At 36.0% G+C, this 25,391-nt stretch overlaps 1 protein-coding gene across 2 annotated transcripts; it reads right to left on the reverse strand.

Moving 5' to 3' along the window:
• Positions 1 to 2,140: 2,140 nt before the first annotated feature.
• On the reverse strand, positions 2,141 to 24,877 carry CCDC18 (coiled-coil domain containing 18). Of its 2 annotated transcripts, none has more exons than XM_066192451.1 (24): positions 24,730 to 24,877; positions 24,405 to 24,555; positions 23,683 to 23,841; positions 22,630 to 22,739; positions 21,715 to 21,843; positions 20,069 to 20,165; positions 19,245 to 19,366; positions 18,132 to 18,441; positions 17,840 to 17,943; positions 17,570 to 17,730; positions 16,800 to 17,020; positions 15,924 to 16,034; positions 15,169 to 15,300; positions 14,320 to 14,454; positions 13,636 to 13,713; positions 12,030 to 12,146; positions 10,535 to 10,702; positions 9,938 to 10,080; positions 9,327 to 9,490; positions 8,334 to 8,547; positions 7,700 to 7,799; positions 6,572 to 6,688; positions 5,993 to 6,138; positions 2,141 to 3,237 (listed from the first exon to the last, which is right to left on the reverse strand). In XM_066192451.1, the coding sequence occupies exons 1-23, from the start codon at positions 24,867 to 24,869 to the stop codon at positions 6,007 to 6,009; spliced, it is 3,315 nt and encodes a 1,104-aa protein (XP_066048548.1). In that variant the 5' UTR covers positions 24,870 to 24,877; the 3' UTR covers positions 2,141 to 3,237; positions 5,993 to 6,006. The 2 variants fall into 2 exon arrangements, with proteins under 2 accessions (XP_066048548.1, XP_066048549.1); XM_066192452.1 differs by lacking the exon at positions 2,141 to 3,237 and adding an exon at positions 4,180 to 5,348.
• Between the last annotated feature and the right edge of the window lie 514 nt (positions 24,878 to 25,391).

Genomic DNA, 25,391 nt, shown 5'->3' on the forward strand with positions numbered 1-25,391 from the left:
TATTTTCAGCTATTTGTTCTATACTACTGCCTTTTTTCATTGTGTGTGTGTGTGTGTACACTATTCAGTTCCAATAGTTGTTCCATTTCAATAAAGGTACAGAAATATCAACTGCTTACAGAAAACAGTATATTTTCACTGTATTTTCTTGACAGTAGAAGAGAAAAATGAACCAGAAACAGATCACCAAACTGAATACAACCACCTCTTAAATCACAGAGAAAAAACAGCACCATCTCAAATAGCATGTTTTTATAAAAATAAAGAACAGATAGATTGTTACCTTTAAACCTTTTCTGTTCATCTTTTGCCATTTTTACAGCTAATGCCAGTCCAATTCCTGAGGAGCAACCTGTAATGAGGACATTTCTTCTTGCCATTCTCTTCACTGGGTGGTTCAATTCTTCAGAGGAACAACATAAATGTAACTACAGCATAATGGGACTGGCCTTTAATATTATCTCCACTTTCCCTGAGTCAACTAATCTGAAAATGCACACCTGGACCTTGCATTATTAAGGGATAATCTCCAACTAAACAAAATAGAAGCAGATGCTCCTACATGTGCCTATAATCTGCATTATCAAAACTGATTAATACAAAATTTGATTAATCTATAAACTGAGGCACTTGTAAACTACATGGATTTTTTTTTAATAGAATAACCAGCTTGCACAGTACTGGCAGGAAGAGCCTTGCCTCAATTACACTTGGTCTGTAGTGCTAAGTCCTCCACTCACATCTGTGGAAAGTACACTGCACCCAGAGTAGGATCCCTCTGCTAAAGGTGTTCAGAATTCCTACACTTACAGCACCCTCCAGGTTCTTTTGCAACAGACTGAGGAATGGATTTCTTCCCTGACGCCTTCCTGTTGTAAGACTCCTAATAGGCATTACAGAAAAAAAACCAACCCAAATTGCAAAATGGCATGTGGATTCTGAGACAAGTTGTTGAACAACTTCCTTTTGGCAGTGCTCCCAACCAAGAAGAGAGAAAGTAAGCAAATATGCTGCAGTGAAGAACTGACAGGCAATGTTGAATGGACCAGCTTCACTACATTCCTGCTAAGACTGAAATCTCTTTCAACACTTCTGATTCTGCAAATTGACACATCAGAAATTTTTAAAAAATAAGAACTAGCCTGATGTCTAGGTTTTGGAGAAAATATTTTGTTTATAAACTGTGGATTAAAGAGAGGGGCATTTGGGCTGGCACTTCAGTGCAATTCATGTTGAACATACAATAACTGTAGGCGTACTACATTCAGGAAGAAAATCAGTCCCTTGTTTCTGTCCTGAGTGACAGGAGAAAGAAACACACTAATAGGCAATTAGCCTTATGAGCAGCATTCAGCTAATTGCAACACACTTCAGAAGAATGAAATTAGTGTTCCAGTATTTGCATTGATGTAAATTGGTTAGTAACTCAAGAAAAGTAGGACCCCACAGAAATATGTAACTGAAATTATGTTTTTGAAAAGTCCATCCTTTACAGAAGAAATGGCTTGAACTGTATAGGTGGAATCATTAACTTCTCAGGTAAGCAACAAAGTAGCAAAACATATAAAGATAAAATATAATTATGATTCTACTTATTTATCAGGTTTGACCCACAGTTTAATCAGATAAGTTAGTATACAGACAAAATTTTAGTGCAAATGCTATTTAGCTGATTCAGAGATTAGCAAATTGCATTTGCTGCTCATGCACATTTATATTTAGTGCATGTAGGAGGAGCAAATGAGGCTTTATGTAATGCTAGTTAGTGGGATTCCACTAGTGTTGTGATGCAGCTGTAATTAAAGATTGGTTATATTTTCCACTTCAAATCCTGGTTTGAAGGGCTTATATATTCCACTGCTTTAAAAAAATCTGTCTGAAATTTGATGCATACACTTCTAGGCTGAAGGCAAAGTAATGTGCATAAAGAGTTAAAAAATAAAAGTAGTTTAATTTGCAATTATTGCACTAGTCAGCCTGATTCTAAGGTTTTCCCTTTACAGTTATGTAGAGAAAGAAATAGCTTGATTTAAAACACACAATATATTTATTTCTATAAGCAACAGTGGTTTTTGTCACATCATAATTTTCATGATAACAGAATAAACTATCTGAAACTGCAGAAATACTTTAGATGAGTGTATCTTGACTTGTCAATGGTAGCAGAATGTGTGGCTGGTTTTGTAGAACCATATAATGTAGAACATGTGGCATTTGTGGAACGTGTTTACATAAAGTGAAAGAGCCAGTACTGCCCAAGGAGTTTAGCAAACTGCCACTTGCAGAGTTTCTGGAATACCTTGGATAGGTTTGTTGGCTAAGATACACTTTTAATATGCAAAACACTTAACTGAGGCCTGGTATTGAAACTGAAATATATTCAATTCTTCTCCTCTTCTTTACATTAAATAACTTTAGTAACTTGATTTCTGAGGTATGAATCACGTCTTAATGCACACAAATCATGTGTGCATTAATCAGACGTAGACTAAGGCCTCAAAAGCATATTTGCAGTTTCTGATGCTTCTGTAATTATAAAAGTGGGGCCACTAGCCATCCATACCAGATAAATTGTGTAGTACTTTTGGAAACCTGAAAATAAATATGTTTTAGAATGCATAGTTATTATGCAATTTTAATCAATGGGAATTTTTATATGGATTTTATTAAAAATATCAAAAGAAATAAACTCAAGCTTTATGGCCCTGTCCCAGAACCCTGTGCATATTAAAGAAACTGCTTGGAGTAAAGCAAGCAGATTTTGCCAGTGTCTGTGATCAAATCAGCGTCCCAAAACATCTTACAAAAAGGTCAACTTTAATAAGATGTTGTGTCTGCAACACTGCATGCGTACAAAGAAAGATAAAATATTCCCAAACAAAAGCTGCTAATAAGATAGTACCATTGTGCTTTTAATTAGAAGTGAGGTGTTAAACAAGTACACAATTTAAAAACCTTGGAAAAAGATAACAGCTGAAATTAATCCCTACAACTTAAAATAGATTTTATTCTGAAGTATAAAAGACAAATTAATATGTTATTATATGAAGGCAATAATCTCAGTTGGAAAAACAAGAAGGTTGTCATCTGCTTCAGTACAAATAATTACATTCCTTATTTTGAAATACAACTGCAAAGTGTCCTCTTTGAATGCACAGTTATGGTGCCAGCAACAGAATTCCTGCGTTGCTGCTTGTCCAATGGGCAGCAGCAGTCATTGCTTCACAGTTCCTGCCCCTGAAACAAAAAGTCTGATTACCATATCTAAATCAATTTGGACCAAGATGTTACTTTTCATTATTAAATTTTATCTTACAAATTCTAGAAAACTGCCATCTCAAATACTGATTTATGTTATTAATGCATTTTTGTTCCAGCAGATACGAAGGAAAACATTATGCAGAATATTTTTGAGAAGAAATCTTCATAAGCAAATCCCTGTAAAAATTTTGTAGTTCAAATGAGCACTGTCTTTTGAAATAACTCCTCTGCACGAGGCTTAAGGTTTCACATTGGATTGCATTGTTGTTCTTAAGTTGCTAACAGTTCAGGAAGTGTCTGTAAAAACCCCAACAACAGTATCAAGGTATCAAGCATCACTATGATGTCCACCAACACGGAGCAAGGTGACTGTAAGCTGTATACAGAAATAAATTCAGCCAAACACAGCATGTTTGAGGTTAGGGGTTTTTTTGTTAGTTTCTAGAGCTTTACTACTCCTACCCCTCCTTTTAAAAAAAGGTGTATATTCTGGATCTAATTATTCAACAGTTCATTTATAAAAAAACCCAGAGTTTTAGGTGTCTTTACTATATGATACACAGCAGCCATGTTTACATTAGCTAGTGCTGGAGCACAACAAGAGACTATCAGCTACTACTATTTCACATCACATTCTACAAAGGTTCCTGTTAATTATAAACTTAAATAGAGGTTATGTTGGTTCTCTGTTTATCTATCCATGCTTAGCTAGGGGCTTCTTCTTTATGAGGAATGCTATACATACTGTACAGAAACACTTGGAAGTGGCATACAAGCAACTTACAGCTAACAAATGAAAGATTATCACAGTAATTCCTAACTTCTTTCATGCTATGCACAATTTTTCAAAAACGTTGCAAAATCACTTTTTAAAAAAGTCAATCATTGTAAGCACTAATTTTTTCTTACTTTACTTACCATTTTAATACAATTTTACTTCTCATTTCAAAAGGAACTATGTCACACAAAATTAGTTTGCTATAAGTCCAATCTGCCTTCTTTTTTTAATAAAGAAAATTACTTCAATTTCCCAGAAAAAAATGAAAAAGCCATTCTTAATGGTCAGCAAGATATTTTCAGTTCCTTTATTAGGACTATTTACAACTTGTAAGGGTAGCTGAGTGCTGTATTGTTACAAAATCTTTACTGCAGATTGAAGCAGAATAAGAGCAAAGAATGATTCAACTGAAAACTCTGTGACCTGGTTATTTTATGAGTCCCAGAGGGACAGAGTGGACCAGAACACAAATCAACCCTCCTAGCAATTCCTTCCCTGAACTGATATATTTTTTTGTAATAAGCAAGGAAGGCAATGTATTAAGAAAAAAACCAATGAGACAGACTGTACCCCTGGGCAAGATATACACACTGCCTCTCCACCCCTTTGCCCGAGATAGATTAGGCAATTTATTTTTTAGAACTAGGACAGAAAATTTCTGTCGAAGACTGGTCAATCAGTCTGCAATGTGTTACTAATGAAGAAAGTGTTTTCTTACATTATGTTAATATACTCAATTTCTAAACAAACAAGGGATTTTACAATATTCTAAGTGGAGCCAGAAGCCCTCTGCAACATACTTCATGTTTTACACAGAATGCTTCCAAAATTTCCGGGGATTTTTTATCTACTTCGCTACAATGAAAATAAAATTTCATTTCCTTATCCCAAGTCTTGGAAGGAACATGACCAGAGTAGGTCTATTTTCAAAGCCTTTCTTATATCATTCTTAGGCCTCTTCCTACCTGGTATTCCTTAGCAAAAAAAGGACAATTTGTCTGGAAAGAAAGAGTCTAGTCACCAATTGTACAGGGGCTAGCTAGGAAATTTTTCCTTTCAGAATCATCCCTTAGGAAAAGTTGGAAATTGTTAACTATATGTGTGAAAGGTAGCAGCAGTCACTGTCCTGTTCTTGAGGTTGTTGATGAATAACCTAACAGAACTCAAGATGCAAGAGCTGACATTGCTTTAATTTGCAGTGAAACAATCTTCATATTCAGCTGTGACACAGCCAAGCCCTCATGATCTGGAACACAGACCAAACGCCTTTGGTGTTCACACAGAAACGAGGCCTCTCTGATATCTCACCCTAGGGAAAACAAACACAGAAATGCAGCATAACCAAAGTGGCAGAGGCCATCTTGGCTTTGGTGTTTAGCTCTAGCTTGGAATCATCCTTGGCTGAACTTATTTCTGCAAGAAAGGTCTTATCTCAGATCCCATTTGTACTTGTAGAGACGAATTCATGGACCAAACCAAAGACTTGACTTCTCAACTCCCTCCACACTCTCCCATTCACCGTGCCAAAAAATTCTCACTTCTCGTTCCTCCAAGCATTCTAGAGCTCACTCAGTGGTCTTTGATGCAATAGTTTTCACCAGATAGGTACCTAAATCATAAGAAGCTCTCATCATACAGCATTTTGCTTTGTTTCATTTCAAGGAAGACTGTATCATCCATAGCCAGAAAATCAGGTCCCTAAAGATAATCAGTAATCAGATTTCTCCACAGAAAGCAGACAATTAAGAATGTGCCATTAAATTTGTAATTTTAAAATAAGTAAACTAGTTTCACTTTAGGGGATTAAGATTCAGCAAACACCAGGATATAAAATACAATGATTCTGGGAGAAGAATTGACACTTACACTAAAGAGACACATGTAATTTTCTCTAGGCAGTACAGTAATGGCATTAAAAATTGATAATTTGTTGTCTATCCAGGTATGTTTTACCTTTCCAAGAGCTTCTATGCTATGTTGTTTTCTTTCATTATTCTTTTCTTCAGCTGATTTATTTCCTGATCTCTCTGGAGCAATTCAAACTCTTTTTCACGAAGTTCATCTTTAGAATGCTGGAGTTTCTTCTCTAAGCTCTCAATCTGAACAGAAAATGCAATTAAATCAGAACCAATGTTTTACCAAAGTCAGAACAATTTTATTTAAAAACAAACAAACACACACGCAAACCAAACAAAACTCACAAATATTGTTAGCATTAACCCTGACTTGGGATTCCTCTGTCAATTTTTTTATTTTGTCTACATTTTCCTTTATTAAAAGAGCAGTTTGGGAGTGGTATCATATCAAGTGAAAAATAGGTTTTCATTTCTGCACTGTTATAGCCTTGCAAAATTTATAGTTTTAATTTACAAACATCTATTTTTACTGGTACATTCCTTTGCTCTCGCTACAATAAAAAAGTTTTTATCTTCTAGATTAAATCTGGCTACCTGTTGTGTCCCAGGACAAGACTTTCTCATAGAATTACCTGCTCGTTTTTAGGGAAATTGTATTTTTCATTAGAAGAATTACCTGTTTATTGCATTCCTTAATTTCCAACTCTGACTTCTCTAAACTGCACTGTAATTGAATTATTTGTTGCTCCATTTCTCCCTTATGCTCACGAACTGTCATATCCAATTGTGTAATCTAGAGGTAAAAAAGGAAGAAAAGGAAATGTTTTCATTTGAACTAATATGCAGATTTTAAGAAGGCCTAATACAAACTATGAGAGCAAAGTGAATGAAATTAATCCTTTGTAACTTCAAGAGTATTCTCTCGAGTAGTGAATATAAAGCTACCCCCTACCTATTTCATTTAAATAGTGGCCAAATGTAAAAAGAAAAGGGGAAAATTGGGAAAATGTCCATGACTGAATACGTTAGCTCCTCTTACATACACAGTGCAAACCTAATTCTCCTGTAAAAGAAATTTATATAGTTTATTATACTATTCCACCTTGTTAGGTAGTGCCAAATTTTGCCAAACCAAAAAAAATCAATTTGTCAAATGCTTTGATGACTTCCTGGGGCAGTTCACAGGGTACTGTGGCAAAAATACATTGCAAGATCTGGCCTCCTTACAGTGTCAGTTCTCTAGACAGATTTATTCCAGTTCCCACTCCTTCTCTCTGAACCTCAGATATACTTAAATAAAAAGACTGGTAACTCCTTCAGGAAGAGGCTTTCAATAACGTGACAGAAGCAGAATTTTCCCATGATGGGCATCAAATCCTGAAGCCAGATCAAAAGACAGAAAATATTTCAATTGAGCTACAGAAATTTATTGACAACAAAGATACCATTTCATATTTAAAGGCTGCTTTAATGTGAATCAAATATGCTCCAGTGCAAACAAGGAAAGGAGTCTATCATCTCCGAGCACCCTTCAGTACAGATCTTTCCTTCCTCTTAGCAAACATCAAGATGAGAATAGTTGTCCCATAACTTTATCACTAATGAAGAATTCTGGGACAGGTTCTGGCATAAGGCTTCTGATTTTCCTGCTACATAAGGCTTCAGCAACATACAGCTGGTTTGAGGTTGGCACTGTGGCTGTAGTAACCAGTACAGTTTAAGACAATACATCAAAGCAACCAAACCTAGCAGGCTTTTTATAAGTTATCTACTATTATAACAGGAATATGAAAAATTATCTGACCTGAGCTACTCTTTGTTTCAGTTCCCAATTCCTTTCTTTCAGTGCTTGGTCCATGTCAAGGAGTTCCTGCTTTTTGTCTTCAATTTCATCTTTGCAATACCTGAAATTCTCATACTTTTAATTGCTTAATGCACATTCAGCTGCTTAGCTTCAAACATCCAGCTTGAAAATCATGAGATCTGTTACTTACTTAAAGCATATTACCCTAAAGGTGAATTGATTGCAAGGAAACAAACCCAAATAGAATAATTCTTTTAATTATATTCCAGGTGGGGAATTACTAATAACTTCATTATTCAAGTTATTTAATTTGCTATATCAGGATTCTTTAAAAAGAAAGTATCATTAATTTGTGGTCAGAAAGACTATTCTGATGATTACTTCACAGCTTTAGGATTCAGGAAATAATTTCAGAAGATTTTAAAACAGAATTCCCCAAAAAGAATTCAGCACCACTTTTAGAAATTAAAAATGAGCCAAGGATCTCAAGCATCAAGTTATCTGATGGCCACAAACCACCTAAAAATTATAAATTGCTGCTAAGAACATTAAAAAACCCCATCCAAACTACTTGCTGTTCTTAAGGAATAACCAACGTAACTAAGTTTTCATGATGGAAAAGACACCAGCTTACCTGAGCTCAGTAGTTAGATCCCTGATAGCAATGTTCTTCTCCTCCAGAGAGGACTGTGCCTTCTGCAATGCATCTTGCAACTCCTGAAGCTGTGTTAAAGTGATCTTTAACTCTCCACAGGCATTCTGTAATGCAGATTCCAGTTCTGCTATTTTTTGTAAGGCTTTCCTGTGGCAAGTCTCAGTCTGAAGCAGCTTTTCTTTGAAATCATTCACTATTTTACACACACACCACAAAAGAGAATGTTTAATCATCAGTACATCAGGGTCTTCATGCAACACCACTACCTAGTAGCACTTGTGGTCATAATAAATTTTCAGTATCCCTATTTTTGAGGACAATTTAGAAAAACAGTGACTACTCATACAAAAAGATCCAAAAATGGTACCTAAGTATTTGCTAGTTTTGTTCGATTGATAATCAACAATTGACCTGAAACATAAGGATGTATCTAGAAATATCTGGCCAAGGAGACAGTACAGACACAGTGTAGTGACTGAACATGTAATGCTAGCAAATGTGCAAGCAGAATTGCTGGTATTTCTCTGGCTTAAAACATTGGTACAATAAAACTAAATGGAAGAAGATGGATTGGAAAGTTATTTCCACAGACTTGTGGGATTTTCTGTTTGTTTCAAAGAGCTGCATTTTTTGAATAACATACGCCTTCATTAAAGCTAAGTGTCTCATTTGACTATTACATTAAGCATCTGCATTACCAATTTACAGGGAAATTACTTATACATTTCACCTGGGCTGAAGGTATATACCACAAAAGTGAGAATTTGCAAAAGTATGTGAAAAAAGTTTGTGATTTTTTTTGGGTTGTGGGGGGGTTGCTCATTTGGGTTTGGTTTTGTTTGGGTTTAAAAAGATTATCATCTTTTGACTCTCATGTATATGATTATGAAAGGGGGGAAAGGAAAAATGTCTAATACATACTGAGCAATACTTTAATGAAAGGAAGCTTGAGAAACAAAATAGCCAAATTACCCTCATTTGCCTTTTTATTGAGCTCTGATCTTGCTTCTTCCAGAGCAATATCCAACTGATTAATCTGCAGTGCTTTGTTTGCACCATCTTGTTTTAATTGCACTACTTCTTTTTCCATGCCAGTAAGTTCGTTCTTGCACTGATCCATCTCCCATTTAATCTGTCTAATAGAAGCAACCAGAACAAAATTCACAAAATGAACAAAATGAACCATGGAATAACAAGAGCAACATGCTCTAAGACAAGTGTTTGTGAATAAAATAGAAATAAAAGTCATATTAAGTAGACTTTTCTTGTAATCAAAACTATATCCTCTAAGACTAGCAAGCTCCTGTGGAATGTACTATCTACAATTACAAGCAAGCTGATTTGAACTGCTTTATGAAGTGCTATTTAAGGCTAAATCGGTTGCTAGGGCATGCATTAATTCCATTGGAAAACTGTTCCAGAAAGTCATGCCTCTGCTAGTCAGAAGCTTCCCTTCTGATTTCCAGTTTATGCTCACAGAGAGACTGAAGTGTAAGCACACAGCTGAACAGCATTTCAGGCAGCCATGGTTCTGATCCATATGCCAATGTGCTGAACACACCTCGCACTTGTACTAAACCTACCTGATTGTACAATTAAGTTCATCCACCTTCTGTCTGTTTAAATCTTCTTCCTGAGCAGCTAGGCACAGTTTCTCCTCCACCTTTCTCAACTCATCTTCTGCACATGCTTTCTGCTTCTGAAGCTCTTTTTCTAAATTGGATACCTATTTAAAACACCATTTAAAAAGTACTTTCAAATTGTATACCAAAGAAATACACATTCTTGTCTTGCAACTCACATAGGGAGAGTTTTTACAGAACAGATTTCTTTATAGTCTGTATGTAATTTAAAACTTAAACTCTGCACATATGAAAGACAAATAGTTTCTAGTAAATGTAACAAGATGCAACTTTCTGAATTTAGGTGCACCTCTCCTTAACTGCAGTCTAGGGCTTGATTTTCCAAGTACCTAGCCACTTTAATGCAAACTAGAATTTTTGATGGCTCAGAACCTGGATTAAGATAAAACAAACCACCAAACTCTTTATTTTATACATATCTAAATAATAATTATCAACTCAGTTATCAACAAAAATCAGATTTTATACATATTATGAAAACATACATAAGGCATTTAATTTTCTTTATATATGTAGACACTTCTCACCATACTGTACCTGTTTTTCAAGCTTAATTTGATTATCTTCCAGCTCCCCATTTCTAATAGTTTCTTGCTGTAACATTTGCTGCTGATGTTGCAAAGTTTGTTGCAGGAGAATATTTTGTTCACTCATGTCCTGAATATTCTGACCTTTTATTTTTATTTCTTTCTGTAAATAATGAAGCTGAAAAGACATTTATTTTTCATTACAATAAAACAATTTTATTTGCAGTTGTGTCAGCTATTCTCTCTTAACGAACACAGAATCCCACTTGTGATTTAATAAAAATTTGGGGTCTGAATTTAGTTTAATTACAGTTTCAACAGTACATAACAAACCTCATAAATCATCACTGAGTTATGCTCTATAAAGTGAGGAAAGTAGTTACTTCTCAGTCGGTCCCAGGTTTTGATTCTTGCTTTCTAAATATAACTTGTCAGTATTTTAAAAACATACATAGCAGATTTTTAGTTAGAACTACTTTTCTTTCTGCCAGTCTTCTTTATTTCTCGGAAAGTCCTTGTTTTCCCCTTGAGATTATGTTTTCAGTCCTCCCCTTTATTTCTTTTTGCCTATATGACAATAGTCATTCCAATCAAACAAAAAAAAAAAAAAAGGAATTTTGAGTGCCTAACTTGTTTTATGTTGAATAGTTTGGTTTCTCAGTGGTGAATGCCAGAGGGAACTGTTCTGGGGAACAAAAAAAAAAAAAAAAAAAAAGGGAGGGGTGGGGGAGAGTGTTCTTGAAAAAAGAAATCAACAAGAAATCACCAACTGCTCACTACGAGGAGAAATAGTGACTGGAACTTATTTATGAAAGCAGTGGCCACAGTTCTAAAGCCTCACTTGCTACACTTGATGTTTCACACAGCACCCATCCCTTCCTATGCAGTGTAAGAACAACAGGGTTTAGGGCTTGGGAGATAGCAGTAAATATCACAGGCTTGTGTGTGACAGACCACACAGCTTCTACCCAGCTACTCCTGGACAGCGTCCAGCAATCTCCACTTGATTAAAGCCTCTCTCAGCAGGTAGGCTAGCACTGACATGATCAGCCTGCCATATAATTAGTTCACCCACAAGTAAAAATTCATTCTAACATTTAAAGTTAACTCTTGCTTGCTTTTAAGTAATAGTGGAAAGTATGAGAAAACTCAGGGTCTAGAAGTAAACTTTTTTTATGCCCAGGACTTCTTCCCCATTAAGACAGTTGAAAAACAGATGAATTTTGTGCACTTAAATGTATATTGCAATAGCACTCTTTCCATTTTTTCCAAGATAACGCTTTGTTTCACATTATTCTGGTTTTGTTAGTTCTTTCAACAATTCATTTATCTTAATGCTTCTTTTCCCTTAACTTACCCTCACAAAATGTTTCATTTTTTCCCAGCTTACTTCCCATTCACAGGTACTGTTGCAAATTTTGGCTGTCATTTCACAAACTTCTAGATTAAATGAATCATAACAAGTGTTCTCTGCAATACAGAAGAATTGTAAAACAACCTGTTACCTCTTCAGACCTTTCTTTCAGCTGATTTTCAAACATCTCCTTGTTTTCTTGTGACTGACTCAAATACAGTGCAACTTCTTCCTTACATACACTTAGTGCTGACTCAAGTTGTCGTACCTAGGTGAATGCAATAGATTATTGAAAATTGCATGGCATGGTTTGTATTGTCTGGTCTAAAAATTGTATTAAAAGACAGCTTTGTGTAAAACATCAGAAAAGCTACACTTTATCATAAGAGTATTAAAACAGTCGTGGCAGATTATAGTAAACTTTAAAACTGAAATAGTCTTCAAAAATTAAAATTATTTGTGAAATTCAAAATTATAATGCTTTAGGCTGTGTTTATATCAGATGAGACTATCAGTTATGAGAAGATATGCCAGCATTTGGCAGTAGTTGGAATTTAAAAGCAAACTTAGGGTCAATACCAAATCATTAATCCATCATGTTTTATTATATATAGAACTGCAGAAATAAATTTGGAATTATCACCATAGGTGAGTTGACACACGTTTTTCAAGAAAACCACTCAGATCTTAATACAATTCTTTTTGAAAAGCTAGCAAGCAGCATGATTGCCATTTCTGCACTGGGAGACATAGCCTGAGTTTCACCTAAAGGGAAAGGAAGAGCTTTGAGCAGTGTCAACACTGTCGATCTATTTTACATTTTTAATGTTCATTTGGAATTGAGTAATCTCTAACAAATACCTTATAACCTCAAAATGATAAAAAATACGACAAAAAACCCCCAGAAATCTTAAGACAGAGTAATTAAGCTTTTCTTAACCGTTTGGTTTCAATGCTAGGATTTCTCATCCACGAGAATTGTGCTGAATTTAGCTGCAGAATGTCTAATTTTGCAATCAGACTGTCAGTTTTCTAAACCATACTGGACTTTGTATCTTTGTCCCCAGCTGATTCAAGAGCTTTTTGAAGAGAAATTACTATGTGTCTTTATTTTAAGTCCCTGAAAAACATCCGAAATACTACAAAGCCACTTAGATAGAAAATTAGCCCAACACAAGCTCAGAAAGAGCATGAAAACAGCAAAGCCCCTAATATCTTCTCCCACTGATATCCTGAAGATTTAATATTTTGAAACCTGGCTGGGGTAAATCCACACATGGCACTGGTTTATTAAAATCCTGTTACAAATGCTGCATGGAAAATGTTTATCAGGCAAGCCCTAGGAAGAGCTAGAGATGGCTAAAAACATGACCAACATTATAATATCACATGTACCTAAAATACATGCCACATGGAGACCAAAAATATATATAAATTAGCTCTGTGAGACCGTGTTGGATTTTAAAAGAGTACAATAAGCACAAGTTTGCCCTATTTGTAACTACAGTAGTTGCATTAAGCAATTATGCATTGCATAATCTCTTACTGTAGGTTTCATCATACTTCTTTTAATTAAAAAAAGATACCAAAGCAAAATGAAACAACAGATAAAAAAGAAATACTTCAGATAAATGACTTCTGGGATATTTACTTCGGACAAATTTATATAAAACGGTTTTTCTATAAAAGACGTAAAGAAATACACTGTTACTGCAAACTTAAAACCATTCATTGAACATTACAGAGAGCTTACTAACTTTGATTTTTTCTTCTGTTAACTGACTTTCCAGCATCTTCAATCCTTGATCTTTCTTGACGTTTTGATTTTCCATTTCCTGTTTTGACAGATATTATTATTCAAGAGAACCAAATTTAAAATTACATAATATTAATCTAACGTTGTAAGTATTTTAATAAAAGCTCAGAATCAGGAAAAAAATGCAGATCAATGTATTTAAAACACAATTGTTTGTATAATGTATTTGTGCACATGATACTCGGAAGTGAATTTGGTTGCTGAGAGATGTCTCTTCATATTCTGCAGTAGCAGGCATTATTAAAAGGCATAAAACACTATCATACTAGAACATAATTGGTTTTCCACCTAGTGCAGGATTGATGCAATCATTCTTTATCCAGATCTCTTTCCTTTCATTAGAGAAAGAAGCCCAAGGGGCAATCCAGAGGCATAAAGAGAATGCTAAGACAGAAAATACCGAAAGGTCATTAAAATTTGTACAATCTATAGTAGCAGTAACTGGTGACTACAACAGATTCAGTCAATTACTCAAACAAGAATTAAGAAGCAAAAACAAACATCTTTCATTTCCCCCATTTTTTAATGGAAATGCTTTTATGGATATTTATGTATTTATGGATATGCTTTTCATTATTTTTGGTCACTTGTTTGACTTGCATTTAAAGTCAAGAGCCAACCTTACCTCTCTGTTTCCTATTAGCAGCCCATCCAATGATTCGATGTGATGCTGTTTATGTATAACCTCTTGTTGTAGAATAGATATTATTTTCTCTTGTTCAGTGAATTGTTGATGTTTCTCCTCCAGCTCTTTTCGAAGCTGTCCATAAGTAAATCGTAATTTATTATTATAATAAGAATTTGTTAATCTAAATATGTGATTCAGTTCTATTCACCCATCATTTTTATAATGAAAATTAAATACCTTACTGCCATCAGCAGTATTGCACAGTCTTAAAATTATCAAGAGATCCCCAGCACTTAATATCTTAAATCCAGAGGAGAATGAGGGCAGACAGGGTGTAATTGTCTGTCACCAGTCAAGACCATAAGACGTGCATACATTCTTTACTAAAAATGAGAAGCTTTTAAACAGCTAGAAATAATCAGTTATATTTCTAATCACATGGAGAAACAGACTTCTTCTCTAGAGACTGAAAAACCCCCAACAGTTCTCCCTGAACACAGATGCTCATAAGGCTCAGACTGGCAGAGGTTCAGCCAACAAGAACATTTTAAGAAGCTGTCATGCTTTAAACCCAGTAGAAACTAAAGCTATACTTTTTTCTGTGTGTTTGGAGCAAAGAACAAAGTACACTTCCTAAGTCCTTATTTCTCTTCAGTTGAGCAGGGGAAAGTTGTATAGCTGGTTAGATGGAAAATGTACTAAAATCAGGAAATGTAGTGAGAAGAAAGAGCTTCTTAACATAACTTTTTAAATGGATGTGTCTCAAAATTACAAGACAAATTAATACAGGAAAAAGTTACTGAGTACAACACTCACACACGTAATACCACACAATAAAGGTCTTACTACGTCAATCTGTTTCTCCATTTCTTTGTGATGCTCAAGGTGAAGCAACTTTTCATTTTCAAAAGCAGAAGTTATTTTCTCATGTTCTTCACTGATAGTTGTTTCCAGCTCATGAATGCGTCTGTCTTTTCCCTGGGAAGTTACAACAATAAAAGGACTTAATAAAAATGTTTAGCTGTGATATTAAACAGTTTTATTTGATCATCTGGTTTTAGATTTCATAAAGGAACAACAAACAAAATTCTGAAGTTACACAGAGCATGTGTCATCTCAAAGGATGTCACACCTATACCACAGGTATAGGATGTCAGTAAATGGAGCCACTACAAAGACAAGGTGTCTGCCAAGATGGAGCATGGCACAGATAACTCATGACAAAGCCAAAAAGAAATGCTGTGTTCACATGGATAGATGGAATCTTTAAAATACCATTTTAAAGACTTTTTTTATTTACAAAGCTACATGTATTTCACAGAAACAAATGGCAATTCAACAGGGCCAGACTTTCATTGCACATGTGACCACAAGGAAAACATAAACACATTCATTAATAACTTACCACATTCAAGGGCAGGGAAAAAAGGATGTTTTATTTCAAACAGGATTCCATTTTTAAAACCTGTGTTCCTAAAATCTGCACTGATTACTTAAGCAAATCTGGAAGTCCACACATTTTGAATACAGGAAATACTACTGTCAAGTTAAACTTTTATGCCTTTTTAAATAAGTGTAGTTTCTCACTGAGAACATTTTACCATGAGTTTGTGTTCCAACTCAGCATTTCTTTCTGCAGCAGTGGAATAAGCAATAGTCTTTTCTTCTAACTGCTTCTCAAGTGCAGAAAGCTGAGAAGATTTCTTTCTTATCTGAAATTAAATATGGCACAAAACAACATGTAGACAACTGTTTCAGTTTTATTTAAATATTTGTATGCACTGTCTTATCACCAATTCCATTTTAGCTACTACTATAGTATTTTTAATAAATTGGTTGATTTTGTTGAACTATTGTATTTTATTACTTACAGAGAAATATTCAGGACAATTTACCCACATATTATCCAATTAATTATCAGCGAAATAGCTTTACATATTTATAACATTTACAGTCATTATTAGGAAATAATTGCAAAGCCCATTATGCTGAACTCTATAAACACCTTAGCACCAGAATGGAAACATTAGCAATTTAATTTATTCACCTTGACAAAAGCTGAAGCCTAATTTCTTTCTTTTGTGACTCTCTGGTAATGATGTTCATCTCTGGCAACTACAGTAACATTTAATGAGGAAAAATACAACTGTTCCTTCAACCTGTTTCCTAGGATTACCCATGAATTCAACCACACCAAAGCAACAAGACCGTGAGTATTTTCCACATAACAAATCAAATTGTAGCAGAAAAGCCTACTAACTACACCAGCTTTAAAAAAGTATTTCTGACAACTAACAAATTAAGGCTGCTGAGTCTTTCTGCTTGCTGAAGAGTTTTGTTTAAATTTTTCTCAAATTAATCAGATTTTAAAATTATTACGGCAATTGCAGTTTTTTCATAACTATTGTCTTCACTATCTTTGATTACTGAACTGAAGAAAAAGTGGCATATTCTTTTCAGTGCTATTAAAAACTTACTTCTCTTTCTAAGCTACCAGTTTTTGAAGCCTTCTTCAATAGGTCTTCCTGTATGATTTGAAATTGACTGGTTCTTTGAGCCATGCTGGTCCTCAAGGCAGAATTCTCGTCATCTGCTCTTATGAGTTTAGCACGCAGCTCTTCTATCTCTTTCTGGAATTTTTGCCTCACCTTTTCAAATTGTTTGCTTATAAGTTCCAACTGTTGACATTTTCTCCTCTCTCAAAGTAGAAAAAATAAATTTAAGATTAATTTATAAAAGAACATGCAAACCCATAATGTAACTGAAAGCAGTGACTCATGAAAACAAACAAAAACCCCAACAAAACCCCAAGAAACAAACAAACAAAGACAGCATAACCATATAGATGTCCTGAGGTAATTTCATGGAGCAGTCCTAACAGTAATGACAGAAGCAATCAAACACTGTAACAGCAGGATACAGAGAAAAGCATCAACAAAAATACAGAGACTTTAGCACAACCTACATAACAAAAAAAAAAAAAACAAACCACAACAACATGGTTCCATTTCAACACAACTCCTAGCTCAGCTATAGCTGAATGAGTAACTTAAGCAGCAAAAGAAGTATATTGTGTCTGGAAAACCTGACAGTTTCCAAGGTGGCAAAATGTTCCCTGTTCAACCAAAGCACACCTGCTGTAAAACCAACTTGAACCCTTGCAGAACATTTCTGTTTTGTGGATTAATTAGATAGAATTGCACAGCTATAATTAGACAGAACTGCGCAGCTATTTCAGCAAACTTACCTCCTGGATTTCTGATCAATTTGACAGGCTCTGTTTCCAGATCACATAACCTGCTGTTTTCTCGTCCTTCATTACCATTAGAAAGATGCTCAGCTCCAGTACAGATAGTTAAGTTTGCACCAGGCTTTTGAATTTCTGCTTCTTTCATTCCCAGTTTAATGCTATTATAAAGGAAGAGACAGCTATTTAACATTCTTTCTACATGCTAGTTCTAATAGCAGCTTATTATCTGCCTATTCTTGCCATAGTTCAGTAAGCAGAAAGTCATACCTTATGTCTGCAATCAAAGGTTTACTGGATTCACCACAAGATTCAGAGGTAGCTTCTTTTGTTGAGGATCTCAATAGCTGGTGTTTGAAATGGTGCCATTTAAACTAAAAGTTAACAGAAAACAAAGGTCAATGAAAAATCAACCTTTTATTGCTTCACATCATCAATTCATGTGTTATACTGGCATATACATTTTCAGACACATATACCAGGATATTAAAAGTTTGGATAGTTCAATCCTTCAAATTATTCAAAACATAATACACTGTTAAGACTAAATCAGTTACTCTACCTCTTCAGATGTATTTAAAGACAACTGAGAAATAATGGTGTCTAGTATGTTGAGCTCTTCTCTTGAATCCTGTATTTCCTGATGACATAATTTCAGGTGGTTATGTTGCTGTGCAGTAAGTGCTCTCAGCTCTTCATTTTCACTTATTAGATCATTTTTTTCTTCAAGCACTATTTCTTTTTCAGAAAGTTCACTCTCAAGCTTGATGATCTTCTGATCAGACTGACTCAGCATTGATATCATTTCGACGTTCTTTGCCTCTAGAGCTTTAATTTCTTCTTTTGCACTACGATTCTCTTCATTTAATTGTCTAAAAAGACATTTTAAAGGTATTCACATTACTAGAAGCAGGGACTTACTAAGGAGACTCAAGCTAATGTAAGGGTGTTCATACACTGCCCACTCTTGCCTAAAGAACAACAATTAAGGCAGGAATGTGAGTGTGGACAAAGCATGGAAATTGAATAACCCCAAGATGTCTGTGCAGGTGTTTGTCCAAACCTAACAACTCTAAAGACAATCAGCTGATGGTTGTCTTCCCTTATTAAAGCAATGAGGGAATTGCCAAAGAACTTCTGAAAAGAAGGGGGCTACATCTTGAAATGAAAGATACAAGAAACAGAAAAACTTGTAGCAGTTGGAGTTGGGACAGAGAGCAGTTAAAACCATCTTTGACTCTTCCCTAGGCTGCAGTCAGCACCACAACCTGCACTGAGGCCTGAGTGCAGCCTCCCCAGCAGCCGCCCAGTGTATCTCTTGTCCCAGCTGCAGGCAGGGAGCCACAGCTGGCAGTGCAAGAGGACCCCCAGGGCAGTGCTGCCAGGAGCAGCCTGGGGCAGAGCACAGGTACACAGCAAACCAGAGCAGCCCGTGGCCCTCAGGAGCAGCCAACCACCCAGGGAACCAGTGCCCCAGAAGGCCTGGGGGGACAGCTTCTTCCTGGGAATGGGGGGCAGCATGTGGGATTAAAATGTTTAAAAATTAGTCACAGAAAATAAGTAGAAATGTATTGGTTTGAACTATATGGATTGAGCAGAACATTCACAGTGACAATTGCAATATGCAATTTCTTATAAAATAACTGCAGAGAGATTTTAAAAGCCTCTATGTTACCTTAGTTGCTCTTCTAGGATGTCTAGATCCTTTCTGTAGCTGATACACGTTTCATTCAATTTCTCTTTTTCTTTTTCACAATTAATTAAACGTTCTCCCAAGAGTTTTTCTTCATCTTTAGCCTTAAAAAGCAAATTTTTTTTTTCATTATTGTACAGCAATAAACTAAGCTTCCACGGTCAAGAGGCTATTTTTAAAAGAATGTTATGAACACTATGCTCTTTCTAGTCAGTCAGTAAATAATACTATTGCTCACTATTGTGAGAAGGAGAGAGGCAAAGAAGTTCTGTCATTTAGAAAAAAAATAAGGTAATATTTTAGGGCATACGTGTGGCTGGCAACCTTGTTCCACAAGGAAAGAAGTCTAACAAAAAAAAAAATCTCTTTAAGAGCTAACTGTATTTTCTCCTCCCACAAGGCAGGAAAGATTAACAAATCTGATTGTTGGAACTTTGGAAGGTGACTTCATTTTCATCTCAGGTCTTCTTCAGCATGTTTCATTGAACAGCTTATATATATGGAGGAAAAAACTTTTAAAAGGATCTTGTATTTTTAAAATATAAACTTCCCAGCTGGCAAGCAGGAGACATAAGAAACAGCAGCTGTATTAGGGTCCTCCAAAGATGCAGACTGTGCAAAGACAGTGTAAAATTATATAACGGAATTTATCACCACAAGTAGTTGCTTACCCTGTCCCACCTCTTTTAGGACTTTGCCACCAACTAGTGGAAATGATTGACTCATTGATGAACCTGTTGCTACTGGCTGCCTGGCCTATTGGAAGAAACAACACCATTGCAAATACAAGTGAAGAAAAAACTCACCTTTTCTAATTTTTCAGTTATCTCTGCTTTATACTTTGTGAAAGCTCTTGTCAGCTCCTCCACATTCAACAAAGCTTCATTTCTTTGCTGTTGCACTCTGCCAAGCAAAAGATGCAAACCAATTTTAAACCCCACAAACTGCAGACAGTTACATTAGTTACATTAATGCAACTATCTTCTCCAGTTACTAAAAACAGCTACTACAGTAATTGCTCCAGGTACTTCCTTTCTTCTTCCAACTTTCCAAGCCCCAGATATCACATTCTGTTGCAAGAAACAACCCAGACTCCCCACTGCTTCCATCTATCACTCCACACCACTGCCTCTTCCCCTGTCATTACTCATTAGGGAAGAAGTTGGCAGAGTAACCTCAGCACAGCTCAGGTGTGCAGTCTGTTCAGGACAGCCAGCACAGGCACACAAGAATTGCTGCGGCTCAATAACATTTCTCTCTCCCACTAAGGGGGCTGGGGCAGTGCCTCACCTAAGTACAGCCCATCCTCAAATCAGCGTCTCTCAGTCTGAGAACCAGTGCCCATTTGGAGATGGCAAAAGTATTCAGAGAAGGGGATAAAAGCATTTCAGAACAACGAAATAGCATTAGCCTAAAGCAGTTCAGTTTCCCTGGGTAAAGAATAGTAAGCTGTTGCAACTACAGATTAAAAGTAAACCACAGTAATTGTTGATACTAACCATAACATCATACTTAACACCTGGCAGAAGCTCAGCTTTTCTGACGTACAAAAATATTTACATTTACAGCTAGTTCCAATCCCACATGCTCTCAAGGAACAGCAATCATAAAGCAAAACATTTCTTCAGCCAGCACTGCAAGCCCCATAGTATTTCAAGTTTTCTTGCCATAAGAAGGTTAGAGGTAATTTCATGGGTAAAGGCACAAGTCAAACAAAGAGTTTGCATTTAAAAGGTTCAAGAAATGCTTTCCCAAGCCATTAATTCAGGTAAATTTTTGCCCCAGGTAATGCAGTTAAATTAATAAGGAATGTTGGGATCTTTATATTTATTCCACTCACTTCTCTAAAATTACATTTTGGAAGAGATAGGAGGGTTCATAGCAAGTTCCAACAGTCAAATTCCCTAACTGTCCCAGTAGTGACAGAGCCACTAGGCTAAAGGAGGCAATAGGAAAGGGAAATGGGGATTGAGATGGAATCACAGCACCCTTTTCAACAGTATCATATAGACAGGTAAGATTAAGGATAACATTAAAATATTCTCTTGATTATGTTGTTCTTTTGTCGTTTTCCTCACACCAGGAACTGCTGAATACCAGCTACTGAGCATACACGGCAGGTTCTTGCATGACAAAGACAAAAATAATTCAGGAAAAAATATCTTCTGGACATTGAGGCTTTCCACTGCAGTACATCCATTCTGAAGGGAAAAAAACAGCTGATAAACTGGGTACTAGTGTGTGCTACCAGCCGGCAACTACCAGCTGATTTCGAGATTTTACACACACCCATTTAAATAATCAGTACCTTCCCAGAGAATCTCCCCTTTTTTAAAAAATAACATCCTTAAAAAGAAAAGTAAATTGATTTCACAAAGCAAACATCTGCCAATGGAAATAAACACTTATGCTCTATTATTCTATGCTCCATTTATTAAAATTTGTTAATTACCTCTTTCCTTGCTTGCTTTGTTCAATTAACTCAATTTTCAGATCTTTATAGCACTTTTGGTATCTTTGCAACATGTGTTCTCTTGCCATTGCTGTTTTCTGATTTTGATCTAGTCTATCTTCTGCATCTCTAGCAAATAAACAAAGTATAATTAAAAAAAAAAAAACTTTTTGTAAAGAAAAGAGATTCTTGTTGTTCTTTAGTGCGCACAACGCAGAAGTGCTAGACAAACATGCTATAACTCTCAAAACTTAGTTAAGAACACCCATAATCTCCAGCCTCTCCAGGAGTATGTCTGCAGTCGGGAGTGGTGTCTCAGACTTATCAATAGGCACCAGGTGTCACAACTGCCAAGGACCCAGAGAGCTGACTTTGTGTCATGAGCTCTTATCATAGAAATCATATTTTCTCTGCCAAGAGGTGAGACCGGGAAAAAACACTAAAATATAAATTTAACATAAGTATTTTTACTTTTTTTTTAATGTCTTCCTGACACCTCTGAACAGCATTTACATCAGCTTTATTTGGCCATTTGCCTTGATTAATGTATTCATGAAGAAAGAATCTTTTATGTTACAAAGAACATTGTCATGTTCAGAAATATCTACACTTGTAACAAGAGAATATTTGTGGTCATGTAGCAAACAATCACCCTATCCAGTTGTAAGGGCACATTCCTATTCAGCCCACATTACAAACAGGTTTCTTTTACCAGTTTTTATTATTTTTTTCAGTTTCTTGAAGTACATTCAGCACAAATTAACCATTTCCCTCCTCCTATAAATAGCTCTGAAATGAAAATTTCAGACTCCAGATTACATAACCCACACAGTACCAGAAATTTTGTCATCCCTAAAAAGAGATTGGACTACCAGGAAGACAACAATAAAATACTAATTTAAAACTCCACATTACTTTAGAATTTTATCTTGAGCTGAAACTTCTGCTTCCAAATTTACAATCTGTTCTTTCAACTTCGGAATGCTGAATAAATGTGTAGCTACAGTGGCCTCAAGATACGAAATCTGAAATACAAACATATTTGGGGTTTCATTAATATTTGCATGTAAGATTAACATGCATTAACATTTGCAGGTGAGAAACAACAGAACAATCTGCTTACTGAATGACAGTGCTCTTAACCCTACTGTAAATTATGTTTGTTCATCTACACCACCTTAACTCCATTTAACATTCCTTCCAGTTCCAGTGTGATATTCTGTCTAGCAAAATGATTTCTTTACAGGCTGATCTTGTGTCTCACTTTTCCCCAGAAGTTTCTATCCAACTATTTCTTCTTTCAGGGCCAGGCAGTCAAACATTTTGTTTATCTGTTTATTTGTACTGTTTTGGAGATAATACTTCTCAAAAAAAAAAAAAACCAAAAAACACTAAGCATAGCTATGTTTTATTAATATTATATATAAACCAAATAAAAGAACATAGTTGTCCTGAAACAAACCTGTACAGACAAGGGTACACTAAATCAGTAATGATTTATTAGATACAATATTCCCTTCTAACTCATCTTCACTTTTTTCAAAATAGCAATATTAATCCAACCTGAGAGATGAACTATTTTCATTTCCTAGACAAATGACTACTGTGCCATTATTATTCCTACTAACGTCTTAGACATGTGAATGTACAGTACCAAATGTACTGAACTATTTTCTTTCATAGTGTATTTTTCATTCTATGGCTTACTGTCTTTAGACCAAACTTTGGAACATAAGTAGATGGAATTCATAATTAATATAGTTGTTTTGCCCATGGAGAAATAGATTACAAACTATTCTGTCCAAGATTAATATTGATTATTAAACATATACTAAATATTAAACTTATACATATTAAGATAAGACAAAACCCAGCACATTCTGCTTGGAATTTTAAATTCAAAAATCATGGCCACTGGGTGTCTTGGGGTTTGTGTTTCTCTTTGATGAACACAGTAAAGATACATACTTTTTTTTTTGACTGCATCAATTCAAAGTTCATTGTTTCCACTCTGTTCTTTAGGTACTGGTTCTGAGAAGTCAAAGATGCATTTTGTTCATGAAGGGCACCCAACTTCTCCTGAAGATCTTCATCTTCTTCCACAGTTTTATCCAAAGTTGAGTAAGACTAGACATAAAAATATGTTTGTTTATATATATATATATATACACACATTTATCTAAAAATACATCATAGAATCAAAACCAGTTGGGGTTGAAAAGGAACTTTAAAGGTCATTCACTCCAACCACCTTGCAATGAGCAAGGACAACCTGAAGCAGATCAACTTGCTCAGAGCCCTGACCAACCTGACCTTGAATGTTTCCTTGGATGGGGGATCTAGCAGGGCTTCAGGCAGCCTGTTCCTGTGTTGCACCACCCTCATGAGTAAAACACTTATTACATCTAATCTAAATCAGTTGAAATCGTTACCCCTTGTCCTATCGCAACAGGAGCTGCTAAAAACTTTGGCTCCATCTTTCCTACAAGCCTCAAGTACCGAAAGGCAGGAGGGGAAACTCCGCGGAAGAAACGTACTCAAGTGATACTATGTTTAAGAGTGCTCGCTTGATATCACCCTCCGATGCTACAGTGTATCTACGGCAAGCCCAGCAGCCAAAAATGCTCCAAAACACAGCAAAGAATAGAAAGACAAAGTAATAAAAAGAAGTAATGAAGAGAAATATTTACTTTGGATTTTCTTTGAAAATCCTGGCGAAATGTTCTACCAGAATTCTTCTTACAGCTGCAAAAGCTTTGACAGTTGTACTTCGGCTGTACAAAGTCCTCCAGAGGCACGTCTATCACCTCATCGAAGCAGTGGCTGTAATGTCCACTTGTGCTAGTGTTTGGAGGGAGAGCAACAAGTCACTACTCCTTTCCTTTATTAGGTTGCTCATAAAGACTATTCAAACGAAAAGCACAAAGGGAGCTAATTACAGTAATCCATCACACAGAATATAACAGAGTCACACTACAAGAGACAGGAGGTTCTCGTTCGCAGACATGCTCATACCTGGAAAGCTCTTTCTCTACAGTTTGTAGGTTTTTTTCAGTTCTCCTCAGCTGAATCTGTAATGACTGTACATTTGCCAGCAGGTCGTCGTCAGCATCACTTTTAGGGCAACTCCACATACTACATTCCATTGGTAACATGCATAAGGCTGAAGTAATATTTAATATAATATTTAATATTAAAACACTGTTAAATGGGCATGAAAACTATTTGCAAAACTTTTTTAAAAAGGAGAAAAAAATACAATAAAGAAAAAAACTGAATTTCCAAATGTAGACGTACATTTCACACACTACTCCTTCCTGTGTTCATTAGATAAAAATAACAAGCGTCTTTTTTGTGAGGACTTCTGTATGCATTCATGAAGTATAGAAAGCTTCACGACTTCCCTTATATGAAAACTGGGAAAACCTGCTATACATTATTTGCCAAAAATCTCTCACGCAGCGTATCTCAGAGATCTGGCAGCGCTGAGCACCCGGCGGGGAGCCCGAGCAGCGAACGGCGCACACGCGAATGCGCAATACTTGCCTCGCTGCCCGTGACCAGCGCAACGGGAGACCAAAGCGAACCGGCCCCGGGCGGACGGGCAGCCCCAGAGCCAGGGCGGGGAGAGCCAAGGGCTCGGGCCGGCGGAGAGCGGCGGCACGGAGCGCTGACGG

The sequence above is a fragment of the Chamaea fasciata genome, unplaced genomic scaffold (genome assembly GCF_029207755.1).
Source record: "Chamaea fasciata isolate MVZ Bird 193981 ecotype frontalis unplaced genomic scaffold, bChaFas1.0.hap1 SCAF_10, whole genome shotgun sequence".
NCBI lineage: Eukaryota > Metazoa > Chordata > Aves > Passeriformes > Sylviidae > Chamaea > Chamaea fasciata.